General features: G+C 36.3%; 2 protein-coding genes across 2 annotated transcripts; both read left to right on the top strand.

Annotated features, from left to right (window-relative positions):
* The first annotated feature begins 119 nt into the window (after positions 1–119).
* On the top strand, positions 120–3,601 carry LOC141292919 (nuclear pore complex protein Nup98-Nup96-like). Its single transcript, XM_073824971.1, has 6 exons — positions 120–307; positions 417–638; positions 750–991; positions 2,090–2,244; positions 2,324–2,435; positions 2,614–3,601. Exons 1-6 carry the CDS (start codon positions 237–239, stop codon positions 2,805–2,807), a joined length of 996 nt encoding a protein of 331 aa, XP_073681072.1. The 5' UTR covers positions 120–236; the 3' UTR covers positions 2,808–3,601.
* Positions 3,602–4,127: 526 nt separating this feature from the next.
* On the top strand, positions 4,128–15,062 carry LOC141292857 (neuronal acetylcholine receptor subunit alpha-10-like). Its single transcript, XM_073824918.1, has 7 exons — positions 4,128–4,133; positions 4,218–4,306; positions 4,412–4,503; positions 8,382–8,527; positions 9,215–9,369; positions 11,177–11,709; positions 12,622–15,062. The coding sequence occupies exons 1-7, from the start codon at positions 4,128–4,130 to the stop codon at positions 13,314–13,316; spliced, it is 1,716 nt and encodes a 571-aa protein (XP_073681019.1). The 3' UTR covers positions 13,317–15,062.
* The last annotated feature ends 319 nt before the right edge of the window (positions 15,063–15,381 follow it).

Genomic DNA, 15,381 nt, shown 5'->3' with positions numbered 1-15,381 from the left:
ACGGTTATTTGATAAAAAATAATGTAATACTGTGAAATATTACAATAAAAAAGCTGTTTCACCACCTTGTTTAGAGATGCCACTGATTCTTAATCATCTATTTAATTATATATATTAAAATATGATGTTAACTGTATTTGTGTGTGTTTCAGGGTTCAGAGGAAGTGAAAAGGTATGCTTGCCCTCCCTTACCTCCTTATGTAGATGAACTCGAGTTGTTGGGTTTGGATGAAGAGATGGAGGAGACAGAATCGAAAAAGCCACTCTATGACATCTGCTTCCACCTGCTCAAACTTTACAGTGACAGGTTTGTAATAGTGTCCTCTTCATTGCCTGGTTTTTAATTAAAGATGGTATCTACAGCTGTGTATGTATGCAGCCTGATTTTTGTCTCTTGTGCCTTTTTCTCTCTTTAGGCACTACAGCCTACAGCAGCTACTTGATCCCAGCACAGTAACTGCTGATCGTCTGGACTACCGGCTGAGCTGGCACCTGTGGAACGTGTTGCAGGCTCTTAACTACAACCACCTGTCCACCTCATGCCAGGGCTTGCTGCATGCCAGCTATGCTGCCCAGCTGGAGACTGTAGGATTATGGGAGTTGGCTATCTTCGTGCTGCTGCACATACCTGACTCTAAGTAAGTGTCTGCTCTGTTCAGTGTACTCATTTAGTTCTTGATAGGTTTTATATTAGGATGAATTAAGTGACTGTACATGAGATGATTTACATTTTATGTAACTCCTTGCAGGCGTAGAGAGAGTGCTGTGAGAGAGATGCTCAACTTGCATTGCTCCCTTGAGGAGACAGAAGAGTCAATGGAGAAAGAGCAGTTTCTCACGGAAAAGTTGCTGATCCCCATCAAGTGGATCCATCAGGCTAAGGCCTTCTGTGCTTGTAGAGAGGGAGACAAACATAGTGAGGCCTTGCACCTTTACAAGGCCGGCCATTGGAATCACTGTCATCGGCTGGTCATTCAGCACCTGGCCTCAGGTTTGAATAAGCCAAAAGCACATGAACACACTTTTAATGACTCAGAAACATGTCACGTCTGCAGCAATGCAAGCTACATGTATTAGAGGTCTTTTCAGGTCCTAAAATCTGTGCCCGACGTGATTGTTTGATTTAGTCGACAGCCTAATAAATCATGGATTTGCTAGTATTGTTTGCAACGTTATTTACCTCATCTCCAGTGAACAGACACAAAAAAGAAAAACCCTTTAATAACACGTAGCATAATGAAGCAAGTGGATTTTCCTTTTCTACATTCGTTTCTCAAAAATGAACTTGATACAAATGCAAAAGGAGGCTACACATCCAGGATAGTTTTAAAAGAATTTGGGTCTTTTCGGGTCCATTCACGAAAAACATTTATTTTAATTACTCGACTCGAGGCTGCTAATACAAAACCTGACCTGTGTTTGAGGGACTCGTAGAAGTTTTTGAACCAAACCCTCTCGGGTCAGACCTCGCGTTTTCGGATCCTAATAGATCCCTGAAGACCTCTAACATGTATTAGTTTTGCTGCCCAGTTCTAGACAACCTATTTACATTTTATACATAAGCAGAAGTGCAAGTTTTTCACCACTGAGCCTTTCTTTGCTATATCCCATACTAAAGTCATCAGAAAAAAATTGTAAAATGCACTGTAATACAATATTTTGCAGTATAGACTTTCATGAAACAAAAGTAACTACTTACTAATTGTTTAACTTAAGCAGCACTTTCTATACAGTAAATCCAACTTAAACGGCATGATTTAAAGGGGACATGTTAGCTTTAGGGTTTTTAGACCCTAAAGAATCATAAACTTGTGGGAAATGGGCATCTGATATCCCCTTTTAAGCATTTTGTAGCTATGTTTTGGAGTTGGGGTTATGTGTACTTTTAAATTAAGTTTGGTTCTCCAACTTATGAAAATTAGACTATATACTTTTTGTAATTTATAGGTTTTATCAAAGGAAATGCGTAAATCTGTGTTTTCTGATTTAATGTTCTGTTCTTTAGCAACTGCTGGTGAATTCTGTATGAAACTGTATGATTGTACCAACTGTACTAAGTCCATCCTCCTGTTTTTTTTTTGTTCTTCAGACTGCATCATTAATGATAATCATAAGTACCTTCTGGAATTCCTAGAGGGGTTAGCAGTGCCCGAGCGCAGTGTTCAGATTCAGGACTGGGACACGTCTGGACGAGTCTACCTTGATTACATCCATGTCATTCAGACACTGCAGGACATCCAACAGGTATCCTGCTCAGGATAGTATGTTGCTCAACTAGAACAAAAGATTAGAAACTACTAATGTGATTGTCTTTTATATCCAGACGGAAAGCCCAGGTTATGAGCTGGAGCGACTGCATACAGAGGTGACATCTCTCTGCAGTAGAATAGAGCGCCTCCCCTGCTCCAAAGCTAAAGACCGACTTGCGCAATCAGGTCTGAAAATCCTTTACTGTTTTGTGGAAACTTTGTACTGTGTAACCTTGCTAATAAGTTGATTTCAACTGCTTTCCTCATTAATTTATGGAACTGGTTAGAAATTATGTTCCATGTTTAAATTGGATTTCACATGTATGCTGTAGAATTGTAACCCTGCATCTCTCTTGCCTTATAGAGATGGCCAAACGTGTGGCTAACATCCTTCGGGTGGTCTCGAGTCTCCAGCACGGTGGTGAAGGCACCCGACACATCCCTCTTTGTCAGCTTGCTCCACACATTGGACGTCTACCCATGCCGGAGGACTATGCTTTAGAGGAACTCCGCAGCCTTACTCAGTCGTACCTGCAAGAGTATGTTATCAGTCACTGAATATCTTGATTGAATCTTGATTGGGTTGACCTTTAGCACTCCAATTATATGGCTGTTTCAGGCCGTGGTTGAACTTTCGATGCATATTTAGGCACAATACTTGTGAATAAAGCATTCCCTTGTGTGTTTGTGTAGGAGCTTTTTTTTTCCCTTTCAGATCCTGTTTTGTAGTTCTAGAAATGATTGTGGGTGTCTTTAATAATTAAAGTATCTCTTTGAATACACCTGTTGATTTCATCTGCTCAAGATACTTGGAGGGAAAATGCCAGATTTGAGAATGTTTACATTTGTCTATTAAGTTAAAAAGTTACTTTGTGAAGTATCATCTGGTCCATTCAAAGCTAAAGTATATTATTGTGTTTTATGTTTAGAGCCTCCAGTGTACTCTGGCCACCAAACAATTCAAGACTTAAAAATGTAAACATTTTCTTTGGACTGTTCTTTTTCAGTCACAGTGTTTTTAAATCTTAGTGTAACTGTGTATACCTTTGAAAGTACAGTATTTTAATTGTTCCCATGGACTGCCTTAGTCTATAAGTTGCAAGCGTGCTTCTGTGGGTGTAAATTATAAAGGTTACTCAACCTGGCTTGTAATAAAGTTTGGTTTTTTTTTTTGAGGAGGAGGAGGTTAACCATTTATTTAAAATTAATCCCTGGACACCAAAATATATAGCAACATTTAAAAATGTAAAAGTATGTCTATTTTTTTAGGGTTTTCGACATGTTAATTTGGAAGACCTTATTGTTAAAGGTTTGCCTAATGTAAAACAATAAATTCAATGCTATTAATCAGAGATATTTTTGAGGTTTCTAAAGTGTTCAACAGTATGTGACTGGTGATTCTTATAAAACTTTAATCAAAGTCAACTTGACATCTCTTCTGACTAGGATAAGGTTTCACTGATGTAATTACATTACAGCATTATGTGAACCCTTCATCCCCAGTTTTTTTTTAAGTGCTAGAAATGCTTCAGCCACTAGTAATGTGCTTGTTTCCTCTAATGTTACTGTTTATTTTCTAAAAACATTGTAAACATTAAAGTGGCTTTTGACAGATTATGTTTCAGGTAATTAAGATTCTGTTCTTTGAGTGGGTGTGTTTGTGGCTGCCTGATTATTGCTGTGCATGAATGTGCTTAATTGTTTTATAAAACTGAATAAAATAATTTTCATTTAAAAAGTATCTGTGTGATCTGTTTATATATGTAATAAGGTCCAACACTTTGATACCAATGTAAAATGTTTACATAAAAAGTTTATTTATTATTATTAAATGTTTTATTACAATTTTTTTTTTATTTTAATGAGAAACGAGCTGACATGCAGGTGACTCACGTTCATGCACTCACCACTATATCTCAAAAGTAGTCTTTGCAGTGTTCTTTTACTAATTACTTATGTTGTATGCAGTGTTTTTATAACTACCATAACGCTCTCACTTTATCATACGACATATTTCTCATAGGCTTGAGTAACAGACAATCTTCGTCATCACTATTGTGAGTAGCACGCACTAGGCTAGTTGCGCATGTATATTGCGCTGAGGGATTTCATTTCACTGGGAATACCTGAGAAATGCTGCGTCTGCTGTTATAAAACCACAGAAGAGATTTTATTCCTCATTCGCGACACAAAATGAATCCAAGTGTCATGTTGGCTTCTCTTCAGCTGTTTGTCACCACTGGACTTATTCCAGGTAAGACCGGCTCACTTGAATGAGTTTATCCAGGCGTATTTTTCCTATTTATATGTCGACTCTACGTAAGTTTGAACAAGATTAAAATTACTTACATTTATTGATAGAACTGGCATTAGTGTTAACTGACATCTATTGGCTATATGTGTGTGTTTCTGTGTATTATTGTTTTACTGCAAATTTTGGCCCCATATTTTATTTTTATGTTGTTAAGTTTTTGTATGTTTTGGTGGGTTTGTTTGGTTATTTGGAAGATATAGACATATGTTCTTAAATAATTCTTAAGTATTATACAAATAAATATACCACACGCGATAACGATGAAGATTCTAAATTAACCATCAATTTACACATGAACATCACTCAAAGAGATTCTAAATTGAACATTCCCCGCACAAATCTGGAACTTCTGTGGATGCAACCCTAACAACAACAACAGCAGTGGACAGATGACAACACTGATCTATAACTTACAATTTGTGTTATATTGTCATAAACCTGATATGTTCTTCAAGAGGGTGGACCCACTGATAAATATTGTTTACAACACCATAGAGGCATGTAGAAAAAGACCCAGAAGTATAGAGTTTATTTAATTCCCTTTGGAGTTTTTATTAGTTTTTGGATTATTATTTATGCAGCAATGGAACTCCTGTGAGTGGTTTGTATGTATGTGGGTAACTGAATTTATGAATTATTTGTAATTTACATATTGGACATTAAGCAATTTTGCTCACTCTGAGTCTACACATATAGGATCTTTTCTTCCTTTACCTTATCCTTATCTTTCTTTCTTTCTTTTTTTTTTTGTTAAAGAAAATGCATTGAATATTAAATTCTTAAAGGTTAATTTTTATCTGTGGCAGCTACCAAAACAGTAACTATATATAACCAACAGATTCCATATGCATTTCTGAATTTTGTCCAAACAAGCACCAGTGTTTTTGATTACAAAAATGTGATACTTTCTGCACACTTGCTCAGTTCATGCTGCAGGACAGCAACGCTGCCAGCTGGATCTCACACATCCTTTTCACACCACATCCTCCATTTTTATCTTTCATTAGAGCGCTATTTTGTCTGGCACTTGGAGTGAATTGATTTGCTGGTGAAAGCGCTGACCACACTCATCCTCAGGGAACAGGAGAGAGTAATTGAGTAAACATGCTTGTTCACTAGAGTTACCCTGCTGCACTCGGTGTGGCTGTAGTTCAGCTAAATATATGGGCTGCAGTTTGAAAGGTTATTGTAGCTCTCCTGTTTCTGGCACTTGCTGGTAAAGTCTGTTAGCGGCACTCTCATTCATCATAACTGAGGCTTCAGGCTGCCCTAAGCTGGCACCCAAATCCAACATACATAGTATACAATACAGAGTTTATAACTTGGAACTACAGTTTAAAGGAATAGTTCACCCAAAAATGAAAATTAGCTGAATATTAATTAGTTTGTTTCTTCATCTGAACAGATTTGGAAAAATTTAGCATTACATCACTTTCTCACTGATGGATCCTAGTAATTGACTTTTTCATCGGTTAACATCTTAACATCAATTTTCATGTTTTACCTTGAACCTATTGCTTCTGGGTTCTGGCCAAAATCCATAAAAACGATTCCCCCTATTGTCCTCACTAAATCTACTGACATATTTGTATAGTACTGTTTTGTAAACGGTGCTTGATTTGTGCATTTTTCTCCCCTTAAGACCACTCTTTTTTAGAGACAAGACCACTCTTTTTTACTGGAGAAAATAATATTTCAATTTTTATTTTTTTAACGACCATCTAATTACCAATAAGAAAATGAACACATGGAGGCTGCTTGTACTGGATTGTACTTTTATATTCTGAATAATTATATGGGAAATATAATTGTTTTCCCCATTTCTAAAGATCAAAAAATGTGATTAGAGTTTATTGTTGCAAATGGTTTTGTCTATTGCTTTGGCGAATGATGTTATTCTTGTTTGTTTGCCCTTCAGTCAAATCCAGTTGTCATAAATAATTAGGGTATTTGAGAAATCAGAACAGGGAAATTTTTCTTCTACAAAGATGATTAAGCTAGTAAAAAAGTTTGTGGTTTGATTTGTTTCAGACTCAATAGAGTGCTGAAGGTCTGATGGTCTTATTGCCACAGAAAAATAAATGTGCTCAGATTATTTTTCATCAGCCTTAGACACTCACTAATCTATTTTATCACAAGCTACCAAGCCACCAGTTGACTTTGTGTCTTGTATCTACATGGCATCACTAGATTCTGTCATTCAAAAACAGCTTTTTATATCATATTCTCATATGCTGATGAACCTCAGCTTTACCTCTCATTCCATCCTGATGATCAGACAAAAGCTGTTCAAATCTCAGCATATCTAACAGACATTTCTTGTTGGATGAAGAACCATCATCTTCAACTCAACCTTTCCAAGACAGAACTGCTTGTGGTTTCAGCCAACCCAACAGGCGCACCAACCATAACACCTTCCAGGACAGCCAGGAACCTTGGAGTTGTGATTGATGATTAGCTGAATTTCATAAACCACATTGATAAAACTGCCCAGTCCTACAGATTTGCCTTATACAACACTAGGATGATCAGGCACTTTCTATCGGAACATGCTACATGACTCCTTGTTTAGGCTTTTGTTCTCTCCAGGCTGGACTATTACAACGCTCTCTTGGCAGGTCTTCCAGGCAGTCATGCAACTAATCCAGAATACGGCAACAAGAGTAGTTTTTAACGAGCCCAAAAGAGTGCATGTCACACCTCTGTTCATCAATTTACACTGGCTACCATAATGCTCACATAATATTCAAGATATTGATGTTTGACTACAAACCTACCACAGGCTCTGTACCTCTTAACCTAAGTTAGCTACTTCAGACTTATGTTCCTTCTACAAGCTTGCATGCTTTCTGCAAGTGAACGGTACATCCCTACTGGTGAAATGACCTGCCCAACCCAATCCGAGCAGCTTCAAGAAGCGGCTAAAGACACATCTTTTCCATCTACACTTAACCCTCTATCACTAGAACTCACTATTCTATTTCTATTCTATCTACTTTATTTATTAAAAAAAACTTGACCCTCTAACACTAGTGTTCTAAGTTATTTGTTCCATCTACTTGTTTTCTTTGTAATTTTTATAAAAATAACTTGACCCTAACTTGTCTTTTCTATGTTTCATTATTTTATTATATATATATATATATATATACAGTGCAAAGTTTTTTTTTTTAAATACAAGACATTCTGCACTGTGAAAAATCTCAGAGGACGTGGTCGGAAGCCAAAAGTGACACCTGTGCTGGCCAGGAGGATAGTGAGAGAGGTAAAAAAAGAATCCAAGGATCACCATCAAGGCCATACTGATGAAACTAGGCTCTGCTGGTGGCAACATCTCAAGGCAGACAGTCCAACGGACACTGCACACCGCTGGGTTCCATGGATGCAGACCATGGTAGACACCACTTCTCCAAGAGCCTGCTTGTCCTTTGCAAATGCTCATCTGGACAAAGAAGAAGACTTCTTTTCTTCTGTTTTATGGTCAGATGAAACAAAAATGTAATCGTTTGGCCACAATGATGTAGCCTTCATTTGGTGTAAAAAAGGAGAAGCCTTGGTGGTGGGAACCTAATGTTTTAGGGGTGTTTTTTCAGCCAGTGGACCAGGGAACCTAATCACAGTAAACGACACCATGAAAAAGGAGCAATACATCAAACTTTTGTTGTTTTGATTGCTTCTATTGTCCTCTTTTGTAAGCTGCTTTGGATAAAAGAGTTTGCTAAATTAGTAAATGCAAATGTGTGTAAATTGATTAATCAATGTAGATAAAACAGCCAAATGTAAATCTGCTCTCTCATTTTCCTCTTCCTTTTCAACAGTCTGTTTGTGTGCCCAGGGGAGATATGCATTCAAGCTGCTGAATGATTTATTTGTGAATTACACCAATGCATTGAGGCCTGTGGAGGACACAGACAACATCATTAACGTCACCTTGCAGATCACTCTCTCCCAGATCATTGACATGGTAATGACTCACAGTCAATCACACATTCTTTCTCAGTCTCGCTCTCTCTAGTGATTTTTGGGCTCATTTTGCTGCTTTGCACTAGCTTTGACCTTTTGAATTGTGCTGTGGTGTCATATGCAAAACGCTATTAAAAATTGTAAACATATCCCCATACTCCTCATCTGATTAATTACAGTGCATTAACAGTTGTTTTGCTCTGCTCATTCATTCATTGTCAATATTTTCCTTACACCTTGAATACATATGGGTGTATACATCTTAATTGGTATTTGTCAAAAAATATTTTTTAAAAATGTATTCAATTTCTGAATAATGAACCTGATTCAAACTTAGACATATAGTGCAACACATTTAGCCCAACATAGCAAACATGACATAACATTGATTAAAAGGTCAGATGATCTTATATATTTTTTTTAGAAACTTACTGATCTTGGCACATTATGATCTACAGTCCTCTTTTTATGTTTTCATCTTTTAACATGCCCCAACAAAAATATGAAAATTATGTAAATATAAAATTATTAAAAATACGTCTATGTATTTTTCAGCCGATTCCTTACTAAATTAATGTCACATCAATTAACATCTAAACAATATTTTAACTGATCAATGAATTTGATGTATTTTGCTGACTGGAATATATTTATATATATGATATACTAAATGCACCTTTTTTCCTAGGATGAAAGAAACCAGATTCTCACAACATACTTGTGGATTCGTCAGGTGTGGTTTGATGCCTACCTCACCTGGAATAAGACAGACTACGATGGGCTTGATACCATCCGTATACCTAGTAGTTATGTATGGAGACCCGATATTGTCCTATATAACAAGTAGGTCGGATTGGTATTGGGTTTCATCGATTCAGCCACCAACTGAATGTCCTGTCCTGTCCATCAGTTTGTTGTTGCCAAAGACACAGGCTGTACATTCTCATCAACTGCTTGTTTATGGGAGGGTCCAGTCAGTTTCCTCTTTCTTCTTCTTATAACAATTTCTAAGTTAATTTAATAGCAAACATGTAATAAAACACACACACACACGCACGCACGCACACACACATGTTTGTTTTTGTGAATTGTGGGGACATTCCATAGACGTAATGGTTTTTATACTGTAAAAAACGATATTTGCTATCACCCTACACCTTCCCTACACCTAAATCTAGCCCTCACAGGAGACTGTGCATATCTTTACATTCTCAAAGAAACGTATTCTGTATGATTTATAAGCCTTTTGAAAAGTGGGGACATGGGCAATGTCCTCATAAGTCACCCTCTCCTTGTAATACCTATGTCATACCCATGTTATTACACAAATTTGTGTCCTGATATGTCACAAAAACAAACACACACACACACACACACACACACACACACACACACACACACACACACACACACATATAGATAGACGGATATATAGATAGATAGATAGATAGATAGATAGATAGATAGATAGACAGATAGATAGATAGATATAGATAATAGATAATATATATTATATGAATATATAAAATCTCTGAATTCTATTTACATGTAAGCGTCCTGTGAGACAGCTTTGGCCATAACATTGCAGCTTTGTCAAATGTAGGCAGAAAGTCTAAGCTCTTTCCAATGATTTACAGTAGCTGATCTGATGCTGTTTATAGCTGGTAGATGGCCTGATATCTCTGCTTATTATTTTTCATGTCCAGAAAGCTCATCATAACAAAACATGCTATGACAAGTAATTTATTTAAAGAGCAAGTTCAGATTCAGTGCTTGTGGACAGTTTTGTGTGTGACATAACAATGAATAAAAAAAACTGATTCACATGACCATCATGGATATGACTCTGTGACATGTGGTTGTCTTCATCAATGTAAATACATATTCAGGATCAGAGTAGGCCAAATATACTAAATTCCCAAAAATTATTTTTTTTTTTAGTCACCCTTAGGCCATCCAAGATGCAGATTAGTTTTTTTTTAGCATTATGTCATTTGCTTACCAGTAGATCCTTTGAAGTGAATGGGTGCCACCAGAATGAACGTTTAAACAGCTGATAAAAACATCACAATAATCTACAAGTAATTTGCACGACTCCACATGGTCTATTAATATCTTAACTTTATCTATAACTTTATTTGATAGACAGGAGTAATGTGGATTACTTGTGGTAAATGTCTCCAAATCTGTTCAAATAAAGAAACAAACTTACCTACTGTATGTCTTTGATGGTCTGAGGGTGAGTACATTTTAATTTTTGGGTGAACTCTTCCTTAAATGTTATATATGTATAGTAGTAATATTGTCCTGTTTGTCTTACATATTTTTTATTTGTATAGAATATTTATATGTATTTTTATTTTGTAAAAATATTTAAATATCCATAAATTAGATTAGTTTAACTTCATAATGTATGTTTGCAAAGACCCTGTCTTGAATTAAGTTATTTTTATCCAACATTTTAAAATCATAAATCTAAAAAAATTACTGACATGAGAAAATGACAAAAGAAAACAAACAAAATTAAAAAAAAAAGAAAATGAAGATATATACTGTTAAAATGAGTCTTAAGCTAATATATCTTGCATTGTATTACTTAAATTATCTAATTAAATTTTAATTTCATTGATTTTCACCTTCTGTTCTCCAGTGCAGATGACCAGTTCTCCAGCTCTATGGAGACCAATGTGGTGATCCGCCATGATGGCCAGATTATGTGGGATCAGCCGGCAATAACCAAGAGCTCCTGCAAAGTGGATGTGTCTTATTTCCCTTTTGATGTCCAGCAGTGCCGCTTCACCTTTGGCTCTTGGACCCACAATGGCAACCAGATGGATCTTCATAATGCCCTGGACAGTGCTGATCTGGCTGACTTTGTGGAGAACGTGGAGTGGGAGGTTCAGGGAATGCCTGCAAAGAAGAACATTATTCTCTATGGCTGCTGCTCAGACCCCTATCCAGATATCACCTACATACTTCACCTGAAGAGAAGAGCTTCCTTTTATATCTTCAATCTGCTCATTCCCTGCATGATGATCTCCTTTTTAGCTCCGCTGGGCTTCTACCTTCCAGCTGACTCTGGAGAGAAAGTATCTTTAGGGGTCACAGTTTTACTAGCCCTTACTGTCTTCCAGCTTCTGGTCGCTGAAAGCATGCCTCCTTCAGAGAATGTGCCACTCATTGGTGAGAGTTTTTATTTTTAACGTAACTGTGATTTTATGATTATGAAGAATGTTATTATTAATGACAGCAGTGGATAGCAACAATTTTTTCGGAACAACACATAATTTGCATATGTATTTTGCTGATACTTAATACATGCTTTCAAATAATATTGTTTTTAATTAAGTTGAATGAAGCATAAAATTAACAAGCTTCAGCAAGTTAAAATTTGTTGGGGGTCAAAATATATAATGATGAGTCATAGCAACAGAACACAGATGCTAAAGCTGGATCTGTGGAACCATTACCTTGATATTGTTAGCTTTACCAATTGAGCTGCAGGAACATAAACTGAAGCCAGTTTGATTTCAATGAAGATCATATAATCAACAATTAGAACCATATTTTTCTATTACATCTTGTGTGCTCTGTGCCAGATTGTCTTGGTTGTCTAAATCAGTTCTGGCAATTGTATTCTCTACCCATAAAAGTGGGCACATGCTATATACATGTTAATTCTTCCTTCAGCACAACACCCCCTTGGATTCCTTTGGTGTGCAATTAAGTGGTTCACCAAAGAAAAAACACCCCCACCCACAAGGCCTAAAATAAATAATTATCAGATTGTATGAGATGCAAATAAGGTTCTGGAGCTTTAGAAGGAAAGCAATAAACAATGCACCTGCCATGGGTCAATAATTTTGATGAGTGTTCCTAATGAAACTGGGACCGCCTGCAACGGTGCTGTTTATTAGCAAACTCACTATTGGGTGAGTACAGGTTTTACCATTGGAATACTTTACAAAAAGTTTCCAATTGAGGTCAAATAATCAATGATTCTCAGGTTACATGTAGTTTTAAATATCTATTCATTGCTAATAGCTTTGGAATGAAGTTTGCTGTCTATGTTCATCAATCCCAATATTTCCACAGGGAAATATTACATCGCCACAATGACCATGATTACAGCTTCTACAGCCCTGACCATCTTCATCATGAACATACACCACTGCGGTCCAGAGGCTCAACCTGTTCCTGCATGGGCACGTCGCTTTATCCTGCACTACTTGGCTCGAATTTGCTTTGTCTATGATATGGGAGAGAGCTGCCTGTCTGTGCACACAGACAAACCTGCGCATAAGAGAAGCAACTGCCCTTTAAATGGCCAGGCTGGAGGTGAGGACTTCGCTCTGAGGGTACGTGGCGTTTCAGCCAGTGAAGGGTGTTCACAGAAGATAAAAGATCAATTAAATGAAAATGTCAGTCCAACCATATCACCACGACAAGGCAAAGAGTGCCATCTTGGCTGGATAGATGGTACCTGTGTGGGCATTGACAATGGAGAAGTTGCAGGAGCTACAGCAGAGAGAGTGAGTGAGAGCGGAGCAACTAGGAAAGAATCAGCCAAGAAGAGGGAGATACTTGTTGAAAGTCAGTGTTTATTCCATCAGCAAAACATCCTGAGGAATATCGAGTACATTGCTAACTTTTATCATGAACAGAAGGCCACACAGAGACGAAACGGGGAGTGGCGGAAAGTTGCCAAAGTCATGGATCGCTTTTTTATGTGGATATTCTTCATCATGGTCTTCTTAATGAGTTTACTTATTATAGGAAAAGCTGTCTGAATGTTTGATGTGAAAGACACCAGGGGCCTCGTGCATAAACGTCTATGCAGTTCTCATACTAATGACTTGCATAAGCAAAAATGGAATTATGAAGTCATTGACACTGATGGTGATAACAGGCCAGACATACTGAGTCTCATTAGTTCTTTTATTATTGTACTGTTCATGGATCCAGATTATTCTAAATGAGGGAGTGTGGGACAGTAATTTGCGATTAACATAATACATAATACTCTGCCATTCTCAAACCCAGCTGAATGCAATAAAATGCATCTATATAGGCTTAGGCTGACTGTGATCACAACATTTTTGTTACTTTGAGATAACTGAGATGTATCGTAAAGTCAATTCAATTACTCCCAATGATTAATGTGTATAAACATTTTAGCTTAATACTATATATTAGCTTATTATAGCCTAATAAGGCCACCAGGAATATTTTTGTTCTTTTTATCCTAAATCTAGAGTAAACAGAAGTTTTGGCTTCAGACCCACTGTATGCCAACTGGAAAAAATCTAAAGCATGATGGTAGAAGGTCTTCACAGACTAGCACTCTATGGTATTTATTTGCATTTGAAGTCTCTTTATGTCTTGTATTTTTTTTAATGTGCAGGACATTTGTTCATGAGGCCCCTGAGTTGATCAGTCAGCTCACAAGGTCACAAAAGTAAACTTTCCTTGTATTTACGTGTTTGTTCGTTTATTTATTTATTTTGCATTAATGTTAGGTAAATGATTTTTTAAAGTGTCAATAACATCGAACTAATGTACAGCATTTTTTTTTACTGACTATAGGGATAATAGAGCTCTGAAGCCAAAAGCTAAGCAAACAGCTAACCAGGATTTTTATGACATGGATGCAAGACAGTAGAAAAGAGATACTGGAAGTATATGGTTTACCTACCTAAAGTTTTGTGTGTTAGTGCATGTGAACAATATACTACTGCCTGATTTGTGTAAATATGGCTGATGTAAATATATTATATAATATCTAAATGTAACCTATAATATATAAATAGTATTTAAATATTATACTGTATGCACTGCTGTATGCACAATATTATTAAATGCTTACAGTATTTAATTTGTTAGTTATGCTTAGCCAGTGTCTTTGTGCCAGGCAGAGGATGATAATAAGATATCTGAATTAATCAAATGTTGGTTTTTTTTGTTTTATGAATCTGTTATAATTCTGCAAAATAGAACCTTAATATACTGTAAATCCATCACAATTCTCATTAAAGAAGAAACCACCTGTGATCCATGGAAAATATAGTCTCATACTTCTGAAGGACTGTACTATGAATGCTCATCACCTTCAATAATTTGTTACTGGTAAGATTTATGCAATTAACCCTTTCAGCCCTTTTAAAATCCCTTTTAATGAGGGGATGCAATTGATTTTGTTAATGAATTTTAAAAAGTTCATAGTCAGGAATGAAGGATTTGATATAGAGGCCAAGTTTATCATAAATCATCAAATCACAATATTAAATATTCATTATTTCATAGGCCCCACCATTTAACCTTTTGCTCTGTGTGCTTTCACAGGAATAGTAAGGTTAATTAGCTCTTGGCTTCAATAGAGACTTCAGGAGAGATGGTAGAGCTATAAAAACTACATTCATCACACATTTACTCACCCTCATGTTGTTCCAAACCCATATGAGTTTCTTTCTTTTGTTGAACACAAAATAAGATACTTTGAAGAATGTCGCTAATCAAATAGTTGTTGGTAGCTATTGATGTCAACAATTTGGTTACCATCATTCTTCAAAATATCTTATTAAAATATATTTAAATTTGAATAATATTTTACAATATTACTATGCACTGGTGAGCATAATATATTTTTAAAAAACATTACAAAATCCTACTGACACAAACCTTTTAAAAGGTAATATATTATAACATTCCTGGAACTGAAAGATGTTTTCTCATAAAGAATATGAATCTAGTAGTTACATTGTATTCAAAAAGTATTCAGACCCCCATCACTTTCTTCAATTTTGTTATGTTGCAGCCTGATACCATACCTCATAATGACAAAGTGAAAACAGACTT

Source organism: Garra rufa, chromosome 19 (assembly GCF_049309525.1).
Source record: "Garra rufa chromosome 19, GarRuf1.0, whole genome shotgun sequence".
In the NCBI taxonomy this organism is placed as follows: Eukaryota; Metazoa; Chordata; class Actinopteri; order Cypriniformes; family Cyprinidae; genus Garra; species Garra rufa.
Note: the sequence above shows the minus strand (reverse complement) of the source record. Positions and strands in the feature narration are given on the sequence as shown.

Bases quoted from the DNA above. Each gene is read 5' to 3' on its own strand.
- LOC141292919 (XM_073824971.1), top strand. From the start codon at position 237: ATGGAGGAGACAGAATCGAAAAAGCCACTCTATGACATCTGCTTCCAC. The intron at 308-416 runs GTTTGTAATAGT...TTCTCTCTTTAG, and splicing joins CTCAAACTTTACAGTGACAG to GCACTACAGCCTACAGCAGC. The intron at 2,245-2,323 runs GTATCCTGCTCA...TTTTATATCCAG, and splicing joins CACTGCAGGACATCCAACAG to ACGGAAAGCCCAGGTTATGA.
- LOC141292857 (XM_073824918.1), top strand. The intron at 4,504-8,381 runs GTAAGACCGGCT...CCTTTTCAACAG, and splicing joins CACCACTGGACTTATTCCAG to TCTGTTTGTGTGCCCAGGGG. The intron at 11,710-12,621 runs GTGAGAGTTTTT...ATATTTCCACAG, and splicing joins AGAGAATGTGCCACTCATTG to GGAAATATTACATCGCCACA.